The sequence below is a fragment of the Heterodontus francisci genome, chromosome 31, assembly GCF_036365525.1.
Source record: "Heterodontus francisci isolate sHetFra1 chromosome 31, sHetFra1.hap1, whole genome shotgun sequence".
NCBI lineage: Eukaryota > Metazoa > Chordata > Chondrichthyes > Heterodontiformes > Heterodontidae > Heterodontus > Heterodontus francisci.
In genome coordinates, this window is record NC_090401.1 from 64,706,815 (window position 1) to 64,733,493 (window position 26,679).

Sequence of the window (26,679 nt, forward strand, 5' to 3'; positions counted from 1 at the left end):
GAGAAGGCTAAGGGGGGACATGATTGAGGTATACAAAATTATGAGGGGCATTGATAGATTAGATAGGAAGAAACTTTTTCCCTTAGCGGAGGGGTCAATAACCAGGGGGCATAGACTTAAGGTAAGGGGCAGGAAGTTTAGAGGGGATTTGAGGAAAAAGAAATTTCACCCAGAGGGTGGTTGGAATCTGGAACGCACTGCCTGAAGGAGGTGGTAGAAGCAGGAACCATCACAACATTTAAGTATTTAGATGAGCACTTGAAATGCCATAGCATACAAGGCTAAAGGCCAAGTGCTGGAAAATGGGATTAGAATAGGTAGGTGCTTGATGGCCAGCACAGACACGATGGGCGGAAAGGCCTATTTCTGTGCTGTATGACTCTATGATATTAGACCTAAAATAGCCTGTTCTCTAGTCAGTTCCTCAACATATTGCTCTAGAAAACCATTCCTAACACACTCCAGAAACTCATCCTCCACAGCATTCGTGCTCATTAGGTTTAACCAGTCTATATGCAGATTGATGTCACCCATGATTACTGTATTACCCATGCCAAATGCTTCTCTAATCTCCTGATTAATACCATGTCCCACACAACCACTACTGGTTTGTGGCCTATAAACAACTCCTACCAATGTTTTCTGCCTCTTGCTGTTTCTTAGCTCCGCCCAAACAGATTCCACATTTTGTTCTTCCGATCTGAGATCCTCCCTTACTAATGTCATATTTGACGCTGAAGTGAGCTTCTGACCACATATCGTGCCATCACTAAGTCCACTTATTTCCACCTCAGTAACACTGCCTGCCTCAGTTTATGTGCTGCTGAAACCTTCATCCATGCCTTTGCTATCTCTAGACTTGACTATTTAGATGCACTTCTGGAGAGTCTCCCACATTCTACGTTCTGTAAACTTGAGGCATCTGAAACTCAGCTGCCAGTGTCCTAACTCGCATCAAGTCCCGTCACCTATCACTCCAGTGCTCCTCCCCATCTCTAATCTCCTCCAACCCTATAACCCTCCGAGCTTTCTGCAATCCTGCACCATTGGCACCGTGACTTTAGCTGCCAAGACCCTAAGTTCTGGAATTCCTTCCCTAAACGCCTCTGCCATCCAAGATGTTCCTTAAACCTACCTCATCTGCCCTAATATCTGTGTACCTGTGCGTCAAATTTTGATCGATAATGCTCCTGTGCAACACTTGGGTCATTTCACAATGTTTATTGGTACTGTATAAATTCAAGTTGTTTTTCTTCATTAAGATTCTTGAATGTGTCATCACAGCTTAATGTTCACCTCAAATCGTATGAAATAGAAGAAACCTTACCAAACTTTTTACACTGAAAAGACTTGGTTCATTTTGATAGAACTCAATTAAGTTATCTCCCTATCAATTTCCTAACACCACTTCAAAGCACATTCCCTCTCCTTAAAATCTGACCCTCACTCCTTCAATCTTCTCAAATACTGTTTCATTTTTATACCCTCCATCCTCTCTAAGTAATGGAACAAGTTAGAACCATCTAATCTTGCTCTCACTTTTTCAACTGGCTTCAGTAGGTTTCCTGCCCACAACACCAAGACAGTAGTGAGGTCACCACAAATCCATCTCTGGGGGGAATGAGTAAAGAGGCGAGTGAGTGAGTGTGGTTGGAGAACTACAGAATGTAAGTAGTAAGATTACATTGTTTCGATGTAAAACAATTGATATCCCTTTTATAACATCTTGGCTGTCTTAACAATCATAGACATGACACAGATGCATTGAATCTATCCATACTTGAGTCAAATCTTTCTGGTTAAATGATACCACTTGATGCAGCTCACAATGAATTGTTCAAAAATGGCTCCCCTTTATTTCCAAGATGAACAGTAATCGCTGTAGCATTGGATTACAGCTCCCTATGGAAAAAAAAGCTAGATTTCCCTTTAATTTTATTACCACCATTGTCATTACAAGCAGAGTAAATTTAAATGATGAACTTATTTTGGTGAGATGTGAACTGAATTATTTAATTTTGTAAACAATGCTTCTCTCAACATTCTGTAAAGCTAAATATTCCCAGTAGGTAACACACAAAATGTAGATTTGCAACAAGATTTATTTCATACTTGTACATTTACAGTGTTTTAAAGAAAGGAACAGAAATTGTAATTGCTTTTGTTTGTATTGTGTTTGTGTATCATGTTGTGTTTGTGCTGTCTGCTTCCATCATCTCTCACATTCATACAGTTAACTGTCAAGTCCGTCAGCTGTCAAAAGCATGATGGGTGGTAACGTACCGCCCCAAAGTTAAAGACGGGGAAAAATAACTGATTTTATTCGCGTTTGGAGGAACAGCAATTTGGACAGACTTTAAATTTGCAAACATCTGTAGAAGAGCAAGTAAAAAAAAATCTATTATAATATATCACATATGAAAATAAATAGAATGCATTTTTTGGTTATGCATTTTTTTAAAACTATATCTTTTCAAGAAAAAAATCTTGTAAAATTTTAATCCTCCTACATTTGTTTGCAAAACAAATGAAAAACTGTGGCCACGGGCATACAGAGTTGGATTTTCTAGTTACTGGTCAATTATTAACTATATTCCAACCCCCATCTAATCAATGGATTAGTGCATATAATACTAATGATTGCCACTGTTAACATGACTTAAGTAACGTGGTTGTAGCAGTTAAGGAGGAAAAAAAAAAGAGCAGCATGTTTGCACGTATCCACGAAAAAAATGTGCACATTCAAGTAAAATAAAATTGATAAAGACCGAGAAGATAAACACAACTCTTCATGGACACATGGTTGGGTTGGCACTTGTGTGAATAAAGAACAGGAGTGCATTGTAATTTTGCTTTTTTGTTCTGCAGAAAGTCTGATGCTGTGACTTTGCAAAGGAAAGTGGAGTAAAGTAAGCAAAAATAACTTCTGTAAAAGTCAAAATTACAAGTTTTAAATACAGAAGTTAACTCTCAAAAGGTGTAGCAGCTTTATTACTTTTTGCTTGTAGACAGACTGTTGCTGGCATGTACTTGCTCTACTGCAGGATTATTCCCAGCAATTTCCAGCAACAGTGTTTTAAATTATAACAGCTTCAATGAATACAAATTGAAACTTTCTCCCAGCCAAATTGCACAATTCTTTTCAGTATTATACATCAAAATATCAGTAGAAAAACTGTACAAAAATTCCCTAGACCAAAAAAAAAAAGATGCTTTATAGACATTTAGAAATATTTAAGGATGGGGACCCTGGTCAGAAGGCCTCAAGCGAAAAAGATTGCATAGTTGGCAAATGGAAGTGCTCAAAGTTTTGATGGCATTATAGCAATAGCATGCAATTGTATTAGTACTAATTTACTGGTTTGTGTGTGTGGAAATTATGCATCATATCCTTCAGGAAAATTATTTGCTGTACTGTTCACTAAAGATTATAGGAAAATCTAAAACATCTAATGGTTAACAGCTGCCACAAACATATTGGTTCGTGAAGGGCACAGAACCAAACTCCCTCAAATGTTTCCTCTTCATGCTGCTTGTTAGAAGCAAAAGGGTATGGGATATTTCAAAATACTTATGAAATATACTCTAGGCTGCCTTCACTTTCACTGGTTCAAATATATTCAGCATTGACATCAGATAGGTTAGTAAATAATTTGCCAGCAAAAAGTATGTTCAGCAGTACAAAAGTTAATTTTCTCCCAGTTCTGGTGAAATAGCTTACTACTGAAATTGAAGCCTAAAGTGCACTGTATAGTTAAAAGCCATTTAGTCCCTTCATCCACAGACTTTTATTAAAGCTCCAAATACAGCACTATGTTTTAACTGTTAGGACAAGCTCGTCTTCTATAATGAAGTACGGGAAAAACTGTTCAGGCTAATCCTCAACATCCATTACATACTTTTTTCTAACACAAATTATAAGCAGTTATGATAACACTGAGTAAGGAAATCAATACCAAATTAATTTGGACCCATTTTGTTTGAACCTATATTTCACCTTATGCCAGTGAAGGGATTAGAAATACTAACTGCTGGTCTAGCTATTCTTACAAAAAGAAAGCAAGACTTCTTTGGGGGAAAAAATTCTTGCCCTCCAAAAGGATCCATCCAGCTGCTTCAAAAACTATTCCTTTAACTTCCCTAAAAGTCAGTCTTGCTTCCAGCACAATGTCCTACTATAATAAAGGTGCTTTAATGAAAGGAATGTTATGCAACTTTTTTTCAGTTTACGTGGATCAAAAATCTTTAAATGTTAGCAGTAGTGAAAGGCATTTCTGCTGTAAAGATTATGGGTGAGGGTCGCTTCACAGAATCTAAAGAAATGTGAAAATTCAATGGTGCAACAAACCATTTAGGTTCCTTAATATTTCTAGATTCATTCAGAAATGCTGCAACCAGTACCCAAGGGACTTGCTTTTAAAAAATCCAACTTTTCATACCAGCTTGCATGACTTTTTTCTTCTTTCCATAGGTTTCTTTGCTCTCCCAGAATCTCCACCAGCCAAGCGGCAGGGAGTAAATCAACATAGCGTTTCACTCTAGGTGAAGATGCAAAATTCACTTTTACTAATTCTAACTAAGAGGAGAGGGAAACACAAACCTCTCCAGCAGGCCTGGATGCAAAAAGAACTCCAATTCAAAAAATTATGCAAAGAATAAACTGAAAACAAAGCAAGCACAACATACCTATTTAGTAAAAATATTTTGAGATGCACAATGAGGACTATTGCAAAAATATTAAAAATACCCAAACCATATAATACTGGACTCCAAAGATCTTCTTTTTTGCAGTAGTAGTCATTGTACTACTGCAGAATGGTTTTTCAGTACGAGAATACAGCTTTTGAAAGTCTGGTTCTGAGCCATTCCTTATTTAGAATAAGTATACATTAGAAAGATTGAAACTCAGTCATCTTTGAAGCAATGGAAAGTGTATAATTCACTCTCCATCACATCACATGTTCAGTCAGTCAGTGTCACACTAGTCTATTAAGGACATACAAAAGCAAAACCAAGCTGAACTGGAGCTGGCCAGGTTAAAAAGTTGTGGCTCTCAGTAAGGGAGGGTAAGAGAATGATGCACATTTTTTCACTACATACCCATTACTCTAATGTTTTTAGAGTTGCTTAACTCTCCAGCATTTCCTCCAAATAAAGCAAATGTATGTTCAACTTAAAACTACTGAAAGTCATTACATCTTGGAACTTACAGAATGAATTACACCACCCAATCCGACATATCAATGCCTAAATGCTCTCAAAACAATTGCACTCATTGCTTGAAGCTAGGAGTTCCTTGCTCTATCTCCTACTCATATAGTAAATTGTTAAAATATGACTTGCTCTCATTTTCATGAATTGAAAAGAATAATTCAGCACATTCACTTTTATAACATGAATGCCAAAATGGTTTCAACTATAGTAGTAGCAAAGTTAGGCCACATGGATCCCCAAATTCAGAGTGAGGATGAAAACTAATCATTTTCAGAATAGCCGAGCTCAGTTCATAGTGGTTCGACTTCAAAGATCTCTAATGTCTGTCGTGTGATCCGTCTGCCCTCTACAGCAAAGCTAATCGCAGTGGCAGAGGTAAAGAAAAATGGCTTCATTTTTCAATATTCAATAGAATTCAATAATTAAGATTCACAGTTTGTCTAATGAATACAGTCTCCTTGCTCATAAAATATAACCCTACCATTCATAAAGATTTGTATACCAGAATTCATTATGGAAGCCATTTCCTCTAAAATTGTAGATGTAAAAGTGTGTAGAACTGTATGCTGGTATGTATGCAGTAATATGTGCAAATAATGTCAAATCTGTTAGAATGTGGACAAAATATTCCCTTGCCAAAACACGAGGTTATTAGTAAAATTTTTTAAAAGTGCTCGTAGCAAAATTTGTTTCCTTTTACTTAATAAAGTTGGTTTCGATCTGTATACTTGCTTCAAGTTTGTTCAGTTTCCTTATTGTATCCCCTCCAGCAAGTTTCAGTGTCCTTTTACCCCCAGTGCACTTTACATCCTAAAGGGTGAAGCAATTAAGTAATTCGCAGTACATCTTCACTTGCACTGTAATTTCAGATTCTCGTTTCCAAGTCATTTTGTGATTAAATAGATGTCTCTATTCTTACTTTAGAGCGAACAGTTCCATCTCATGTCCATTTAAAAATTGATTCAAAAGCAAACTGAATCTAAATCTAGCTGCTAGGCAGTTCGGTTTAACCATAGCACATTGCCTAACTGCCTAACCAAGCACTGCATGCAGAGGTAATTTCCTGTTGTTTCAGGAAGGAGGTAAATGTAAACATTAGGGAGATTCTACATCCAAATTGAATTTGATCTCTCAGGTAAACAAGGTACAAATTGTGGGTAATTACAATTACTACAAGTGGTTTCAGTAGCAGATTTTCTGGAGACAAAAGTGGAGTTTGGATATCTACGAGGCAGCTGCAGAGGAAACTTAAGCAAGTTTACAGATAGAAAATAGCTATCTAATTGTGCTATCAGACTTGGCATGTTGGCAACCATTGTTGCAATGGTTTTGCTCCAGCTGCTTGGCAAGGGACAAATACATTTTATTATTTTAAAGTAACACATGAAATAAGTAATGACTGACATTTACAGGTTTGCATTCTACAGCTTCCAGTTTACACATTCAATTCTCTCAAATTTCTAGACAGATCAAGTCTGTATTTTTTTTTAATACATGATCAGCAGCTGTTGTGATGCAATACCCGAGAAGGTCAGACACTTGAATTTTCAACACAGCACACAGCTTATATTTTTCCCCAACTAATGTATCAGCTTACATCAAGCTGTCTCCTCCTTTTCCCAAACTATTACCAAAAATCATAACCTCCCCTCCCTTTCCAAAGAGGAAAATCAAATACAGAAATCAAATCTGAATGTTTAAATTAAGCCATAATCAAACAAACCTAAGTTTTTCAACACTCAACAGTAGTAAATATACATATAAACTCCTCAAAATATGGATTGTGCCAATTCTGAATGCTCTCTTGCTTCCCAAATACACTGCTCTGAACTTCCTAATCAGAATCTTGGCTCCACCCTTGATTAATGTCAATTGCAAGCAAGCAATTATCTCATTAGAGCTACAAGTTCACTGAATTAGCACAAGTTTGCATCTGCTCATTATAAAGACCCACTGGAACTTCTAGGACTAAATCTTTGAAAACAGATAGACTTCTCTATATATTCACTGAAATATTTTAAGCACTTTCCCCCCACCCCACCCCAAAAAATCCAGAGATACAAATCCATTCAAAGGCCAATTCTTTCCAACACCTGTACATTTTGCCATTTCATTGTTCAAATAGCATGTTTTCCCAAATAAGGTAGCAGTCATTCATAAATGGCTAGAGGGCTGCCTCAATTATCTACATAAGCAATCTTTTATGAATCTTAATTACACTAATTGATGACCGCTAACTCATACTTTCCACCTTAAAATTTGACACTGCTGTGGAACAATAGATTGCAAGCATTTCTTGAATATTTCAATCTATCAGAATTAAGTTTAATGTATACTGGACTTTCTCTAGCTTTATTTCTGGGAGAATGCCTTTTACAGGTGCACCAAGTATGCTGCACAAACTGAAAAAATAGAGTTCCAATGCAACATTAAACAAAAAGGGAAAGTGCAACAGTTACCCCACAACTCTACCATTCAAAGTTAGAGAGCACAATGTTTTGCACCAAATTAATTTTTCCTTCAGGGAAAAAATGTTTGAAAAGAACATGTTTCTTGTCACTTAATTCAACTAAACGTGAGTGGTTGGGAGGAGGGGAGGCAGGGGATGGGGCAATGTAGTTGCTCATTATTTCTTGCACACTTTACAATTGGAATCCCTCCATTGGGGCTTCCTGCTGCTGAAAGAGGAACTGCTGTGCAGTTTCATCCACTTGTGGAGCAATACTACTGTCCTCCTCCTCCACACCAAAGTAATGTTCAATGAGATCAAAGGCTTTTTGATAGATTTCCTGATTCTCGTGGCTCTGCAAAAATTCAATTTTATCGAGACCTGAGATGAAGGGATAGGACAAGTTTAGTTTAGGTATCTTATAAATATTAGAATTTTATGAAAAAAATCAAATTTTTAGCACTTCTCCTACCATAAGCTTCTTCAATAAGGCTACAGTACGGATTGATCCCAGTTCCATTCTGTTTAGCCTCCTGCTCTCCAAGTCTTAAAATATTTTCCAGCCCATTTAGGGAAACTTGAACTATTTTTGAGTCCATAACCGTCAGTAGATCACACAATGGCTTAATACAACCCAAGTTCACAAGATACCTTTAAAATAAAAAATAAAAATCCTAAAAATATGCAAGGACATTCTGCAGTATAATTAACAAAGTTTCTATAGGTGTTACAGGTGGATCATTCATTGGGGTCTCCAGAATAGTACCGCACACCATATAATCACTTCACTCCAAAGCAAGTCTAGTTGGGACATGACGGGCTGAATTTTATGAGGCCTCCAGCACAGGGGTCGTGGCTGGGGGACCCACTATGATTCCCGACGCAGAGAAGGCCCCGCCACATTTTATCGGCGACGATGAGGCCTCAGTGCGCCCCCCCACCCCTGCTCTGTGGCGGGCCTTATTTTATTATAATTAAGGTAAAACCATTCAAATTAACCTACCTTGTTCCGGCAGCTGTCTCACGCCAATATTACGGCCGCAACTCCCTCACCTTGTGAACTCTGTTTGGAGTTCCAAGGCGTGACACTGGCAGGGAAGGAGGAGGGGTGAAATTATCAGGGCTGGACCGAGCGGGAAAAACAGTTTTTATTGGCTGTAGGGATGGTGGAAAGGGGTTGAATGGCAAATATTACGAGGTTGGGGGGTGGGGTGAGGGAGTTCGTGTTGGGAATAAAGTTACTTTTGGTGATGTAGGCCCAAAATCAACCATTTGGGGAGGGGGGAGGGAGGGCCTCCAGCTTTCATTGAATGTTTTCAGCACAATTAACCATCATATTAATTTAAAATTTCCTGTAAGGGCTTCCTTTAAAAATGGCGCTGAGGCCTGAGCGGTGGCACCAGATACCATTGCCAGGAACGGTGCAGCCGCCCCCTCTACGTCATTGGGACAGCCGTTCTGGCCTCTCTATTTAAATGAGCCCTCGCACAAAATATCACGGGGGCTCAGCGACAGCGCATCCATGCCTGAAGACCTCTGACAGCAGAGCACGCCACCGCAATTTGTGGCGCGTTCATAAATTTCAGCCCAACATCTCATTGTGTCAAACATTTATTAACTATTTCTAATTATTAAATAACTCAATGCCTAAATGAGATCAAAGAATAAAATTCCTGTTCAATCCAGATGTTCAGCATTGCAATTCCACTTCCCTCACACTCTAAACTGTTTAACTGTCGGTGTCTAGGTGTCTCTCGCTCATCCTTTAACAGATTCTTAAAACAGGTTATTCTCTCCTCTTCCCGCTTTCCCTGCTCTAAAACCTCTTTTATGCATTAAAGGAAATAGTCTGAATATTGGTAGGGAACTAAATCAGCAACAAAATCAGGCAAAGCTTAAGCAATTAATTATGACTGCTACAAACATGCATTTATCACACTGGTGACCATCATGTTAGACAAAGGAGTCAATGTTAATTTATAGCCACAGTGCTGACCAACGTAGTCACAACATAGAGCTGTGAGATGGGTTACACTAAATTTTTATTCCAGTTTTTCCTCTCTGCTTGCTGAAATATGGCACCACAGGGATTGGCTGCCATCCTGTAACTTGCACAAGTCTGTAGTTCATACTGGAAATTTGAAATTAAATGGGGGTTGGCTATTCTACCATAGGGATACTACAATCATCTGAATAGCTATTAACACCAAGGTCAAGGCTTACATGAATAGTCACCAATGCCAACTATTAAAAGGATTGCCAGCATCTATACAAGATGGCTTGGAATTTCTCACTGTGAGAGTAAGAGCGAGAAAAAGTGTGCTTATAACAGATGTCAGGTGTATAACACAACCGAGAACCAGGTGGAATATAGAAGGTTCACAGGGGAAGTGAAAAAGCAAAGAGAGAATGAAAAGAGACTGGCAGTTAATATAAAAGAGAATCCAAAAGACTTCTATAGGCATATTAATAGTAAAAGGGTGGTGGAAAGGAGGAGTGGGGTCGATTAGAGACCAAAAGGGATTTACACAGGGAGGCAGGGGGCATGGCTGAGGTATTAAATGAATACTTTGCATCTGTCTTTACCAAGGAAGATGCTGCACAGGTAATGGTGAAAGAGGATGCAATTCAGACACTTGACGGGTTTAAAATTGATAGGGAGGAAGTATTGGATAGGCTAGCTGTACTTAAAGTTAAGGCACCAGGATCTAATGAGTTGTAACCAAGGAGACTGAGTATATCACCGTTCCTTCACTGTTGCTGGGTCAAAATCCTGGAACTCCCTTCCTAACAGCACTGTGGGTGTACCTACCCCACATGGACTGCAGCGGTTCAAGAAGGCAGCTCATCACCTTCTCAAGGGCAATTAGGGATGGGCAATAAATGCTGGCCGAGCCAGCGATGCCCACATTCCATGAATGAATTTTTAAAAAAAGCTGGAAAGTGGGACTGACTGCATAGCTCCATGGAGAGCCGGCACAGACTGGACAGGCCTAATGGTCTCCCTCTGTGCCTTAAATGACTATGTACTGGTGCAGATTTTATTGTTACAGCTGAAAATTGGTTTATTGGAAAAATAAACAATTTTAATGAGGATGTCCAGTTTTCCTTATGTTAAAACGACAAATTCACAGAAAATTACATTAAAATACTATACTGAACCATTGAATAGTTTCATTTGTGTACATCAGTCAGTTTCTTCTTAAATTCATTATTTTTAGGTGCAGTGAATGCTTTTAAAACATACCTAGGTCCGCACTGACCTGCTATTACAGTGCTTCCAGGAATGGTGCAGCTTCCTCTCTTTGTTGGTTAATTAGGGAAAGCCAGCACGGATTTGTGAAGGGCAAATCATGTTTAACTAACTTGGAGTTTTTTTGATGAGGTAACAGAGAAGGCTGATCAGGGCAATGCTGTTGATGTGGTGTACATAGACTTCCAAAGAGCATTTGATAAAAGTGTCACACAACAGACTTGTGAACAAAGTTGTAGTTCATGGAATAAAAGGGACAGTAGCAACATGGACATGAAATTCGCTGAGTGATCAGAAACAGAGTAGTGGCTAATGGATGTTTTTCAGACTGGAGGAAGTTTTGTGGTGGAGTTCCCCAAGGGTCAGTGTTAGGACCCTTGCTGTTCCTGATGTATATTAATGGCCTAGACCTTGGTATACAAAGCACAATTTCAAAATTAGCAGATGATATGAAACTTGGAAATATTTCAAACTGTGAGAAGGATAGTGTAGAACTTCAAAAGGACAGGTTGGTGGAATGGACAGACAAGTGGCAGATGAAATTTAATGCAGAGAAGTGTGAAGTGATTCATTTTGGTAGGAAGAATACAACGTGGAAAGAAAAAGGGTGCAAAGGAGCAGAGGAACCTGGGTGTATATGTGCAGAAATCACTGAAGGTGACAGAACAGTTTGAGAGAGCAGTTAATAGAGCATACAGCATCCTAGGCTTCATTAATAGGGGCACAGAGTACAAAAGCAAGGAAGTTATGTTAAACCTGTATACAACACTGGTTCAGCCTCAACTGCAGTAGTGTGTTCAGTTCTGGGCACCACACTTTAGAAAAGTTGTGAGGCATGGGGATTGTGCAGAAAAAAATTGACGAGAATGGTTCCAGGAATGAGGAACTTCAGTTACGTGGATAGACTGGAGCACAGTGGCGCAGTGGTACTGCCTGTGTGGAGTTTGCAAGTTCTCCCTGTGTCTGCGTGGGTTTCCTCCGGGTGCTCCGGTTTCCTCCCACATGCCAAAGACTTGCAGGTTGATAGGTAAATTGGCCATTATAAATTGCCCCTAGTATAGGTAGGTGGTAGGGAAATATAGGGACAGGTGGGGATGTGGTAGGAATAAGGAATTAGTGTAGGATTAGTCTACATGGGTGGTTGATGGTCGGCACAGACTCGGTGGGCCGAAGGGCCTGTTTCAGTGCTGTATCTCTAAATAAAATAAATAAAAAATAAATAAAAAGATGGGACTGTTTTCTTTGAAGAGAAGGTTGAAAGGAGATTTGATAGCAGTATTCAAAATCATGAGGGGTCTGAAAGGGTAGATAGGGAAAGATTGTTCCCATTGGCGGAGGGATCAAGAACAAGAGGGCACAGATTTAAGGTAACTGGCAAAAGAAACAATAGTGACATGAGAAAAAGTTTTTTCACGCAGCAAGAGGTTAGGATGTGGAATGCACAGCCTGAGCGTGATGGAGGCAGGTTCAAATCAAGGCATTCAAGAGAGAATTGGATTGTTATCTAACAAAGAAGAATGTGCAGGGCTATGGGGGAGAAGGCAAGGGAGTGCCACCAGGTAAACTACTCTTTCGGAGAGCCAGCGCAGACACAACAGGCTGAATGGCCTCCTTCTGTGCTGTAACACTTCTGTAATTCTGAGAGGGCGGGGAAAAGTGGATTCAGAGGATAGATGGAGAGGAAGGAAAAAAGGATGAAAATGAAGTGCAGATCATAGAATTATAACTTTTTCCCCCTTCAACATAAATTATCTCATATGTGTGAAGGAAGCTGATTTCACAGTGTTACTTAGCACTATGATGCCAGAGAAAGAAGCATTAAAAGGTTCCAGAAGCCATTAATTGCAGAATTTTGTTTCACACAAGGGTTTACTGCAATGTTATGTATCCTCAATAATATGATCTCAACACAAGTACTTGCCCATTCCATATCAAAAACCTTCATAACTTTATAACACTCTATTCAATCTCTTGGCCTTCACTGCTCCAGTTGAAATTAATCCTTCATAAATTTTCTCTTCATTACCATAGTTCCCCATCCACAGCATCATTCTGGTGAATCTACACTGTACCAACTCTATGGTTTTAATATCCACAGCAGATAGACTCTACCTGCAGCTGAACTGATGTTTTGTACAAATGCATTATGCCATTTCTAAAATCCAAAATGCAATTGGTCTTCATGGTTTTATCTTCCCTGCACTCAGTTAAAAGGAATGATGTTTTTGAACACTGAGGTATGCCTGTTCATCCACACCATTTCCAATGAGTATATACACTCCCATTCCATGCTTTTCCTTCCAAAATATGGATGAGAGACATAATAAATTAAGTCCTAGCAAACATTCAGTCCCACAAACTTTTTTTTTAAATTTCTTTTGCTGCTATTTGTGGGAACTTGCTGTGTGCAAACAGGCTATCATGTAGTTCACTAACTAATGTTATTCAGGGAAGGAAATCTGCTGTCCTTTCAGAGACTGACGTATACGTCATTGAGTCATACGTTGAGTCACTATGGCACAAGAGGCCGTTCGGCCCATCGAATCCATGCTGGTTCTCTGTAGAGCAATTCAGTCAGTCCCAGCCCCAACTCCATCCCCGTAACCCTGTAAGTTTATTTCCAAGTGCCCATCCAATTTCCTTTTGAAATCATTGATCGTCTCTGCTTCCACCATCCTCATAGGCAGCAAATTCCAGGTCATTACCACTCACTGCGTAAAAAAGTTCTTCCACACATCCCCCCGGCATCTCTTGCTCAAAACCTTCAATCTGTGTCCCCGAGTCCTTGTAACATCAGTTAATGGGAACAGTTTTTCTTTGTCTACCTTATCTAAACCTGGTCATAATCTTGTACACCTCCATCAAATCTCCCCTTCATCTCCTTTGCTCCAAGTAGGACAACCCCAGCTTCTCCAATCTAAGCTTGCAGCTAAAAATCCCTGGAACCATTCTGGTAAATCTCCTCTACACCCTCTCAAGGGCCCTCAAATCCTTCTTAAAGTGGGGTCACCAGAACTGGAAGCAATACTCTAGCTGTGGCTTAACTAGAGCTTTATAAAGGTTCAAGATAACTTCACTATACTACTCAATACTTCTATTTATGAAGCCCAAGATCCCATATGCTTTGCTAATTACTCTCTCAACACATCCTGCCAACTTCAAAAGATCAATTATGCACACAAACTCCCAGGTCCCTGTTTCCCTGCACACTCTTTAGAACTGTACCATTAAGTCTAAGTTACCTCTCCCTATCTCTTCTGCCAAAATGCATCACCTCACACTTGTCCGCCCATTCTGCTAGCCTATGTCCTGTTGCAGTCAATTTGCATCATCCTCACTATTTGCCACACCTCCAAGTTTGCTCCATATTCCAATATCCAAGTCACGTACATATATAATAAATAAATAAAAAACACAGTAGTCCCAGCAATGACCTTGGGGAACACCACTGTAACATATTCCAGTCTGAAAAATAACCATTTACCACAACTCATTCTTTTCTGCACTTAAGCCAATTTTTTTTATCCAATTGGACACTGACCCTCCTATTCCACTAGCCTCAATTTTGGTAACCAGACCTTTATGTAGTACTTTGTCAAACACTTTCTTAAAATCCATAGACAAAATTCATTACATTCCCTTCATCAACCTTGTTACTTCATCAAAATATTCAATTAGATTAGTCGAGCATAAACTGCCTTTTACAAGTCTGTGCTGGCTCTCCTTAATTAACTCAAACCTCTACAAGTGCCTGTTGCTTTTTTTCCCCTCGGATTACTGTTTCTAAAACCTTACTCAACACTGATGCTAAACTGATCAGCTTGTAGTTACTGGGAATACGTCCTTGCACCATTTCTTAAATAAAGACGCCACATTTACCATTCCGCAATCTTTTGGCATCTCCCCGTATCGAGGGAAGATTGGAAGTTTCTGCTATCCCATCCCCACCTCCTTCTCCAACATGCGATGCAAGCCATCCGGATCCGATGACTTATCCACTCTAAGCATAGACATCCTGTCAGTCTTACTTTCCTCTTCCCTTCCCCTCTCAATTTATTGTATTTGGCCTGGTTCTTGCATGAAGAATTCACGTGACATGCATCATACATCCTCTTTATTTTGTTTCATCATATCCTCTATCACCCTGTTCATCCAAGGAGCCCTGGCTTTGGTTCCCCTACCTTTCGCCATTGTTGGAATGTACCTAGCCTGTACCTGAAACATCTCCTCCTTAAAGATCACTCAGAATAATAAAATAAATTGGAGCAAGAGTAGACCATACAGCCCTTTGAGCCTGCTTTGCCATTCAATTTGATCATGGCTGATCCTTGGTTTCAACTCCACTTTCCCACCCGCTCCCCATATCCTTCGATTCCCTGAAACACCAAAAACTGTCTCAGCCTCAAAGTCCCAAATGACATCTTATGCAACTGTGCCAAATGTAAAATATCCCTCCTCAGCTTTCTCCACCTGTCTGCTGCCTTTGACAAGATTGACCACACCATCCTCCTCTGATGCCTCTCCACTGTTATCCAGCTGGGTGGGACTGCTCTCACCAGGTTCCATTCTTATTTATCTAATCACAGCCAGAGCATCACTTACAATGGCTTCTCTTCCTGCTCCCACACCATTACCTTTAGTGCTCCCCCAAGAATCTACCCTTGGCTCCCTCTAATTTCTCATCTACATGCTGCTCTCAGCGACACCTGAAAACACAGCATTAGTTTTCACACGTTTGCCGACGATACCCAGCTCTGTCTCACCACCACCTCTCTCAATTCCTCCATTGCTTACCTGACATCCAATATTGGATGAGCAGAAATTTACACCAATTAAATATTGGGAAAACTGAAGCCATTGTTTACAGGACCCCCTTCAAACTTTGCTCATTAGCTATCGACTCCATCCCTCTCCTTGGCAATACTCAGATTAAATTAGTCTGTTCGCAACCTTAATGTCACATTTGACCCAGAGATGAGTTTCTAATTTCATATTCGGGCCCTCACTAAGACCGTCCATTTCCACCTCCGTAACATCGCCCAACTTCACCCATCACAGCTCATCTGCTGAAACCTTCATGCATCCCTTTATTACCTCTAGACTTGACTATTACAACATACTCCAGGCTGTCCTCCCACAGTCCACCCTTCGTAAACTTGAGGTCATCCAAAACTCTGTCTTAACTTGCACCAAGTCCCATTCACCTATCAGCCCTGTGTTTGCTGACCTGTATTGGCTCCCAATCAAACAATATCTTGATTTTAAAAATTCTCATCCTGGTTTTCAAATCCCTCCATGCCCTCCCTATCTCTGATTTCCTCCAGTCCCACAACCCTGAGATCTGTGATCCTCTAATTCTGTCCATTTGAGCATCCCCGATTTCAATTGCTCCATCATTGGCAGCTACGCCTTCAATTGCCTAGGCCGAGGTCTGGAATATGCTCCGTGCAGTCTCTGGCTCTCTACTTTCCTTTTCTCCTTTATAAAAGTCCTTAAAACCTACCTCGTGGACCAAGCTTTTGGTCATTTGACGTAATATTTCCTTATGTGGCTCTGTGTCATTTTTAAAATAATGTTCCAGTGAAAGCGTCTTGGGACAATTTATTATGTTAAAGGCATTATAAGTTGTTGTTGTATGGTTCTGTTACAGTTTATCCTGTCAGTCTTTGGTTCCAGTTTACCCTAGCTAGATCCCTTGTCACCCCACTGAAGTCAGCCCTCTTGCAATTCAGAAGTTCTACTTTAAATTGCTCCTTGCTCTTCTCCATTACTAATCTAAACCTCATAATACATACAAACATATGAATTAGGAGAAGCAGCTTAAAGGCCTGCTCAGGTTGGGAAAAAGAACCCGACCGAACCACAGTGGACCCGACCATCCCTTTACTTACCTTCCTGACAACGAGCCTGCAGGAAGCTGCAGCACATGCGTGATGACATCATAGTGATGTCACTCGCTCACTGCGCAGACTCAGTTTCATCCTGATCAGCAAGCTCAGATAAGTTTTTTATTTTTAATACTTACCGGCACAGCACTTATCGTGCTTGTCCGGCCCGACCCGACCCCAAAGCCAGACCCGGAAGATGGGCCTGACCTGACCCGAACCCATCGGGTAGCAGGCCTTCAAAGTAGCCATTCGACCCCTCAAGCCTGCTCCACCATTCAGTAAGATCATGGCTGATCTGTTTGTGCCTCAAATTCCACACTCTTATCTCCCCCCAATAACCTTCGATTCCCTTGCCTAACAAGAATCTATCTCCGTCTCAAAAATATTCAATGGCCCCACCTCCACCACCTACTGAGGCAGAGTGTTCCAAAGTTGCACAATCCTCTGAAAAAAATTCTTACTGTCCTAAAAATGATGATCCCTAATTTTTAAAAAGCGCTCCCTAATTCTGGACTCACCCACAAGATGAAACATCCTTTCCACATCCACCTTGTCAAGACCATTTAGGATCTTGCATTCAATCACATCTCCCCTCACTCTTTTAAACTCCAGTAAAAACAAGCCCAGTCTGTCCAACCTTCCCGAATAAGACAACCCACTCATGTGAGCATACAAATTAGGAGCCAGAGTAGGCCACGCGACCCCTCGAGCCTGCTCCGCCATACAATAAGTTCATGGCTGAACTGATAACCTCCACCCACTTGCTCATTCCAGGTATCAATCTCGTAAACCTCCTCGTAAACCTCCTCCGAACTGCCAACGCATTTAGATCCTTCCTTAAATGAGACCAAAACTGTACACAGTATTCGAGATGTGGGGCTGGATTTTATGCCGGGCGGATGGGAGCTGACCACCGACATAAAAGTCAGTGGCGAACCCGCTTCCGACCTAGCCTGGGGCACAATTCCACATTTTACAGGTCCCTAGGCTCTAAATGGTCCGAGCCGGGACTTCCACCCGCTTGAGGGAGGAAGTCCCGCCTCATTGAGCTGCCAGCCAATCATCCGGCCAGCAGCTTAGTCCCAGCAGCGCCACTGGGAGCGGTGGCCACTGCTGGGACTGCAGCCCAGCCGAGGGCATGGATTCAGGAGGGCAGGTAAGTTTGGTTTGCCTCGCCGGGGAAATTGGTCGAGCCCCAGCAAGGCAAGGGTGGTCGTTTTGGGGAGTGGGGGGGGGGGGTGGGGGGGGGAGAGGTTGTCCTCAAATCGGGAACCGAAGAAGGGTCACTGACCCAAAACGTTAACTCTGCTTCTCTTTCCACAGATGCTGCCAGACCTGCTGAGTGGTTCCAGCATTTCTTGTTTTTACTTAAGAGCCTTGATTGGCCTGGGGCAGGCGGCCCGTTTCACGTCCCCCCCCCCGCCCCGACCCACGTAAAGTGGGACGGAGGCGGGAGCAGGTCGAGAAGGCCTCCCGGAGCATCCCGCTCAATTTTACGTCACCCCCAGCTACCATCCGGCTCGTTGGGGTGGGGTTAAATTCTGACCATGGTCTCACTAATGCCCGGTGTAACTAAAGCATAACATCCTTACTTTTATTTTCAATTCCTCTCATAAAGGATAGAATTCCATTAGCATTCTTTATTACTTGCTGTACCTGAATAACTTTTTGTGACTCATGCACTAGAACACCTAGATCCCTCCACACCTCAGAATTCTGCAGTCTTCTTCGTTTAAGTAATACTCTGCTTTTTTACTCTGCCTGCCAAAGTGAACAACTTCACATTTTCCCACACTAGACACCATCTGCCAGATTTCTGCCCACTCACTCAACCTATCTATATCTGTCTGCAACCTCCTGATATCCTCTTCACAACATAGTTTTCTACCTATCTTTGTGTCATCAGCAAAGTTAGCTACCATGCCATCACTCCCTTCATCTAAGTCATTGATATAAATTGTAAAAGGTGAGTCCCCAGCAAAGACCCCTGTGGGACTCCACTCGTCACATCCTGCCAATCAGAAAAGGACCCATTTATGCATACTGTTTTCTGCCAGACAGCCAATCTTCTCTCCATGCTAATATGTTACCCCCTACACCACGAGCTCCAACTTTGCACAATAACCTTTCATGTGGCACCTTGTCAAATGGCTTCTGGAAATCCAAGTATTTTACGTCAACGGGCTCCCCTTTATCCACAGTGCATGTTACTCCTTCAAAGAACTCCAATAAACTGGTTAAACATGATTTCCCTTTCAGTACTGCCACCCCAACTCCCTTTATCTCTTCCCTAACTTTTAATCCGTGAATATTAAATGCCCAGTTTCCACCATTTTTAAGCCACGTTTTCATTAATGCCACATCATCATATTCCCACATGGCTATTTGTGCTTGTAGCTGACCAATCTCATTCACCACACTTTGTTCATTTACATACATGCATTGTAAACTGGTCTTTGCATTCCTCATGGTCCTTCTTTTTTATCTGATCCCATTTAATATGCACCTCATTCCTCTTTTCTGCTTCTGTATGCTGGTGCACATCACTATGCCAATTTAGTTTAAACCTTCCCCAAAAATGCAAGTGAATCTCCCCATGAAGACATGGATCCCAGTCCTGTTGAGGTGCAACCCATCCCTTTTGAATAGGTGCCACCTGTCCAAAAACCAGTCCCAATGCCCCAAGAATCTGAAGCCCTTCCTCCTACACCATGCCTCAAGCCATGCAGTGATGCACCCCATCTTCCTATTTCTACTCTCGCTACTGCATGGCACTGGGAGCAATCCAGAGATTACTATGGGGTTCTCCTTTTTAAACTTCCTCCCTAGCTCCTGAAAATCTGTCCATAGGACCTCAATACCTGCCCTCTCTAGATCATTGGTACGGACGCGTACTACAACTTCTGGCCCAATCTTTTCCCCCCTGCAAAATATTATGCACCCTCTCTATGATGTCCTTTTTACCCTGGCATCAGGGAGGCAATATACCATGCAGGACTCACGAAGACAGTTACAGAAATGCCTTTCTGCACCACCACCCCCACCCCCCCCCCCCCAACTATGGAATCTCCTATAACAATTGCATTTCTACTCTTTGCTGTGCCGTCCCTTGCCCATTGGTGCCATGGTCTGGACTGCACTTCAAAGTGTCGTATCTCTCAGCAGTGTCCAAAACTTAAGTACCGCTTTGAGATGGCACACATCCTGAATACTTCTGCACTTCCTACTCTTCCAGATGGCCACCCATTGACGATCCTGAACTTTCACTGCATGTGGGGTGACCACCTACTGGAACATATGATCCAAGAAACTCTCATCCTTGCTGGTACACCACAGTGACTCCAGCCACTTAGTTGTGCCAAACCAGTACAGAAAAATCAAAGAGCAACTAGACACCAGAAACAAAAATGGTACACCCTGCCCAGTCGACCCTGCAAAGTCCTGCTAACATCTGGGGACTTGTGCCAAAATTGGGAGAGCTGTTCCAGGCTAGTCAAGCAACAGCCTGACAGTCACACTCACTGAATCATACCTTACAGATAATGTTCCAGACTCCTCCAGAGGCAGGACAGACCCACCAGAGGTGACAGCACATTAGTACAGTCGGGAGGGAGTTGCCCTGAGAGTCCTCAACATCAACTCTGGACCCCATGGAAGTCTTATGGCATCTCGTCAAACATGGGCAAGGAAACCGACTGCTGATTAGCACCTACTGCCCTCCCTCCGCTGATGAATCAGCACTCCTCCATCTTGACCACCACTTGAAAGAAGCTCAGAGGGTAGCAAAGGCACAGAATGTACTCTGGGTGGGGGACTTCAATGCCCATTACCAAGAGTGGCTTGGGAGCACCATTGCTGACTGAGCTGGCTGAATCCTAAAGGACATATCTGACAGACTGGGCCTGCGGCAGGTGGCAAGAGAACCAAAAAGAAGGAAAAACCTGCTTGATCTCACCCTCACCAATTTATCTGTCGCAGATGCATCGGTCCTTGATAGTACTGGTAGGAGTTTCCACAGCAGAGTCCTTGTGGTGATGAAGTCCTGTCTTCACACTAAGGATACTATCCATCGTGTTATGTGGCCCTACCACAGTGCTAAATGGGATAGATTCAGAACAGATCTTGCAGCTCGAAACTGGACATCCATGAGGTGCTGTGGGCCAGCAACAGAACTGTATTCAACCACAATCTGTAACCTCATCGTCCCAGCATATCCCTCACCATTATTACCATCAAGTCAATGCATCAAACCTGGTTCAATGAGGAGTGCAGGAGAGCATTCCAGGATCTGCACCAGGCATACTTAAACTCTGCTTCTCTCTCCACAGATGCTACCAGACCCAAGTCATAAAGTCGTACAGCATAGAAACAGGCCCTTCGGCCCACCACGTCCATGCCGACCATAATGCCTATCTATACTAATCCCACCTGCCTGCATTAATTCCATATCCCTCAATGCCTTGCTCATTCAAGTACCTGTCCAGATGCCTCTTAAATGTTGCTACTGTTCCTGCCTCCACCACCTCCTCCGGCAGCTCATTCCAGATACCCACTATTCTTTGTGAGAAAAATTTACCCCTTTGATCCTCTTTAAACCTCCTCCCTCTCACCTTAAATCTATGCCCTCTAGTTTTAGTCACCCCTACCATGGGAAACAGACTCTGGCTATCTACCCTATCTGTGCCTCTATTAATTTTATATACCTCTATCATGTCTCCTCTCAGTCTCCTTCACTCCAGGGAAAACAGACCCAGCCTAACCAATCGAGGGGCCGGACGGCCTACTCCTGCTCCTAGTTCTTATGATCTTAAAATCTCTCTTTATAACGCAAGCCCTCCAAACCAGGCAACACCCTTGTGAATCTTTTCTGCATCCTCTTCAGCTTAATCACATCTTTCCAGTAGTGCGGCGACCAGAACTGCACACAGTACTCCAAATGCGGCCAAACCAACGTTATGTACAACTGGAACATGACGTCCCACTCTTGTACTCAATGCCTCGGCCGATGAAGGCAAGCATGCCATACGCTTTCTTCACCACCCTGTCTACCTGTGTTGCCACTTTCAGGGAACTATGTATGTGCACGCCAAGGTCTCTCTGCTCAACAACACTCCCCAGGGCCCTGCCATTCACTGTATATGCCCTGCCCTGGTTTAACTTGCCAAAATGCATCACTTCACACTTTATGTTTTATTCTATTTAGAGATACAGCACTGAAACAGGCCCTTTGGCCCACCGAGTCTGTGCCGACCATCAACCACCCATTTATACTAATCCGACACTAATCCCATATTCCTACAACATCCCCACCTGTCCCTATATTTCCCTACCACCTACCTATACTAGGGGCAATTTATAATGGCCAATTTACCTATCAACTGCAAGTCTTTTGATGGTGGGAGGAAACCGGAGCACCCGGCGAAAACCCACGCAGACACAGGGAGAACTTGCAAACTCCACACAGGCAGTACCCAGAATTGAACCCGGGTCGCTGGAGCGGTGAGGCTGCGGTGCTAACCACTGCACCGCCCTACGTCTGCGTTAATTTCCATTTGCCAATCCCTTGCCCACTTTCCCAGTTGATCTATATTCTGTTGTAACCTCAGACAACCTTCTTCACTGTCCACGATACCACCAATGTTGGTGTCATCTGCAAACTGATTAATCATGCCTCTTACATTCACATCCAAGTCATTAATATATATGACAAACAACAGAGGGCCCAGCACCGATCCCTGCGGCACACCACTGGTCTCCAATCTGAAAAACAACCCTCCACTACCACCTTCTGCCTCCTATCACCAAGCCAATTTTGTATCCAGTTGGCTAGCTCACCCTGGATCCCATGTGTTCGAACCTTCTGGACCAGCCTACCATGCGGGACCTTGTCAAGGGCCTTGCTAAAGTCCATATAGACAAAGTCCATCGCCCTGCCCTCGTCAATCCTCATGGTCACATCCTCGAAAAACTCAATCAAATTCGGGAGACATGATTTCCCACGCACAAAGCCATGCTGACTATCCCTACTCAGACCATGCCTTTCCAGATGCATATAAATCCTGTCTCTCAGAATCCCTTCCAATAACTTTCCCACCACTGATGTAAGGCTCACCGGCCTGTAGTTCCCTGGCTTATCCCTGCTGCCCTTCTTATATAAAGGCACAACATTAGCTATCCTCCAGTCTTCCGGTACCTCACCCGTGGCTAACAATGATACAAAAATCTCTGCCAGGGCCCCAGCAATCTCGTCCCTTGCTTCCCATAGCATCCTAGGATCCACCTTGTCAGGCCCTGGGGATTTATCCACCTTAATACGCTTCAGAACCTCCAACACCTCCTCCTTTGTAATGTTGATATGCTCCAGGATATCGCTGTTCCCCCCCTTGAATTCACTAGCTTCCATGACCTTCTCCACAGTAAATACGGACGAGAAATATTCATTTAAGACCTCGCCCATTTCCCGTGGCTCCACACGTAGATTGCCACACTGATCTTTAAGGGGACCTATTCTCTCCCGAGCTACCCTTTTACTCTTAATATACTTATAGAATCTTTTAGGATCTCATGGCCCCTTTTTGCCCTCCTAATTTCCTTCTCAAGTGTACTCCTACATCCCCTATACTCCTCAGAGGGTAGCAGTGGAAGGGTGCTTTTCTGAATGGAGGGCTATGACTAGTGGTGTTCTGCAGGGTTCAGTGCTGGGACCTTTGCTGTTTGTAGTATATATAAATGATTTGGAGGAAAATGTAGCTGGTCTGATTAGTAAGTTTGCGGACAACACAAAGGTTGGTGGAGTTGCGGATAGTGATGAGGATTGTCAGAGGATACAGCAGGATATAGATCGGTTGAATACTTGGGCGGAGAAATGGCAGATGGAGTTTAATCCGGACAAATGTGAGGTAATGCATTTTGGAAGGTCTAATGCAGGTGGGACGTATACAGTAAATGGCAGAACCCTTAGGAGTATTGACAGGCAGAGAGATCTGGGCGTACAGGTCCACAGGTCACTGAAGGTGGCAACGCAGGTGGATAAGGTAGTCAAGAAGGCATACGGCATGCTTGCCTTCATCGGTTGGGGCATAAAGTATAAAAATAGGCAAGTCATGCTGCAGTTGTACAGAACTTTAGTTAGGCCACACTTAGAATATTGCGTGCAATTCCAGCTGCCACACTACCGGAAGGATGTGGAGGCTTTGGAGAGGGTACAGAGGAGGTTTACCAGGATGTTGCCTGGTCTGGAGGGCATTAGCTATGAGGAGAGGTTGGATAAACTTGGATTGTTTTCACTGGAACGACGCAGGTGGAGGGGTGACATGATACGGGTTAACAAAGTTATGAGCGGCATGGACAGAGTGGATAGTCAGAAGCTTTTTCCCAGGATGGAAGAGTCAGTTACTAGGGGACATAGGTTTACGGTGAGAGGGGCAAATTTTAGCGGGGATGTGCGACGCACGTTCTTCACACAGAGGGTGGTGAGTGCCTGGAACTTGCTGCCGGGGGAGGTGGTGGAAGCAGGTACGATAGCGACGTTTAAGAGGCATCTTGACAAATACATAAATAGGATGGGAATAGAGGGACACGGTCCCCGGAAGTGCAGAAGTTTTTAGTTTAGGCAGGCATCAAGATCGGCACAGGCTTGGAGGGCCGAATGGCCTGTTCCTGTGCTGTTCTTTGTTCTCGAGGGACTTGCTCGATCTCAGCTGCCTATACCTGACATATGCCTCCTTCTTTGTCCTGACCAGACCCTCAATATCCCTCGTCAACCAAGGTTCCCTAAACTTGCCAGCCTTGCCCTTCCATCTAACAGGAACATGCTGGCCCTGAACTCTTCCTATCTCACTTTTAAAAGCCTCCCACTTGCCAGACATCCCTTTACCTGTTAACAGCCTCTCCCATTCAACTTTTGAGAGTTCCTGTCTGATGCCATCGAAATTAGCCTTCCCCCAATTTAAGACTTCAACCTGAGGACCAGTCCTATCCTTTTCCATAACTATCTTGAAGTTAATAGAGTTATGGTCACTGGTCCCAAAGTGCTCCCCCACTGACACATCAACCACCTGCCCAGCCTTATTTCCTAAGAGGAGGTTGAGTGTAGCCCCTTCTTTAGTAGGGCCATCCACATACTGCTTCAGAAAACTATCCTGGACACACTTAACAAATTCTTCCCCATCTGATCCCTTAGCACTAAGGCAGTCCCAGTCAATATTAGGGAAGTTAAAATCACCTACTATTACAACCCTGTAATTCTTACACCTATCTGTGATTTCCCTCCATATATGATCCTCCAATTCCCTCTGACTATTGGGGGGCCTATAGCATAATCCCATCAAAGTGATCACCCCTTTCTTATTTCTAAGTTCTACCCGTATGGCCTCGCTGGACATTCCCCCTGGGATATCCTCTCTAAGTACTGCTGTGATGTCCTCCCTAATCAATAGTGTAACTCCCCCTCCTCTCCGACCTCCACCTCTGTCACACCGGAAGGATCAGTACCCCAGAACATCCCTCAATCACGTTTCCGTAATAGCTAGAATATCACAATCCCATGTACCGATCCATGCTCTGAGTTCATCTGCCTTGCCTGTAAGGCTTCTTGCATTAAAGTAAATGCAGTTTAGCCTATCAGACCTTCCACGCTCCCTGTCCTGCCCCTGCCCAGCCTGTCTACTGGACTTGCTTGCTTGAACCTCAACATTTGCCTCAACTATCTCATCTGAGAGACTACTACTTTGGGTCCCACCCCCCTGCAAGACTAGTTTAAACCCTCCCGAGTAGTACTAGCAAACCTCCCCGCAAGGATATTGGTCCCCCTCCAGTTTAGATGCAACCCGTCCTTCTTGTACAGGTCACCTCTGCACCAGAAAATATCCCAATAATCCAAGCAGCTGAAGCCCTCCCGCCTACACCAGCTCTTTAGCCACGCATTCATTTGCCTAATCCTCCTATTCCTACCCTCACTTGCACATGGCACAGTGAGTAATCATGAGATTACAACCCTAGAGGTCCTGCTTTTTAAGCTTCTGCCTAACTCCCTACATTCACTTTGCAGGACCTCATCTCTCTTCCTGCCTATGTCGTTCGTACCAAAATGGACCACGACCTCTGGCTGCTCACCCTCCCCTTTCCAAATGTCCTGCAGCCGCTCCGAGACATCCTTGACCCTAGCACCAGGGAGGCAGCATACCATCCTGGAGTCTCGTTTGTGGCCACAGAAACGCCTATCTGCACCCTTTACGATAGAATCCCCCATCACTATAGCAGTTTCCTATCCTGAGTGGCGTGAAACAGGGCTGTGTTCTCGCACCTACACTGTTTGGGATCTTCTTCTCCCTGCTGCTCTCACATGCGTTCAAGTCTTCAGAAGGAGGAATTTTCCTCCACACAAGATCAGGTGGCAGGTTGTTCAGCCTTGCCCATTTAAGAGCGAAGACCAAAGTATGGAAAGTCCTCATCAGAAAACTTTCCTTTGCTGACGATGCTGCATTAACATCTCACACTGAAGAGTGCCTGCAGAGTCTCATCGACAGGATTGCGGCTGCCTGCAACGAATTTGGCCTTACCATCAGCCTCAAGAAAACGAACATCATGGGGCAGGACGTCAGAAATGCTCCATCCATCAATATCGGCGACCATGCTCTGGAAGTGGTTCAAGAGTTCACCTACCAAGGCTCAACTATCACCAGTAACCTGTCTCTCGATGCAGAAATCAACAAGCGCATGGGAAAGGCTTCCACTGCTATGTCCAGACTGGCCAAGAGAGTGTATCAAGCCTGTGTCCTCAGTACCTTGCTCTACGGCAGTGAGGCCTGGACAACGTATGTCAGCCAAGAGCGATGTCTCAATTCATTCCATCTTCGCTGCCTCTGGAGAATCCT

General features: G+C 43.1%; 1 protein-coding gene across 9 annotated transcripts in view; it reads right to left on the bottom strand.

Moving 5' to 3' along the window:
- The window catches only part of LOC137347346 (importin subunit alpha-7), a 238,812-nt gene that overhangs the window by 58,732 nt on the left and 153,401 nt on the right, over nt 1-26,679 (bottom strand). For 4 of the 9 annotated variants that reach the window (XM_068011814.1, XM_068011811.1, XM_068011813.1 and 1 more), the window contains 2 exons: nt 8,136-8,314; nt 3,248-8,044 (listed from right to left, as the gene is read on the bottom strand). The exons of 4 other annotated variants lie outside the window; for them this stretch is intronic. In XM_068011814.1, coding sequence (XP_067867915.1) covers nt 7,857-8,044; nt 8,136-8,314 — 367 coding nt within the window. In that variant the 3' untranslated portion in view covers nt 3,248-7,856. Of the gene's footprint in view, nt 1-1,832; nt 2,373-3,247; nt 8,045-8,135; nt 8,315-26,679 lie in introns of those variants that run through there. One more of the 9 variants, XM_068011818.1, reaches the window with a different exon arrangement.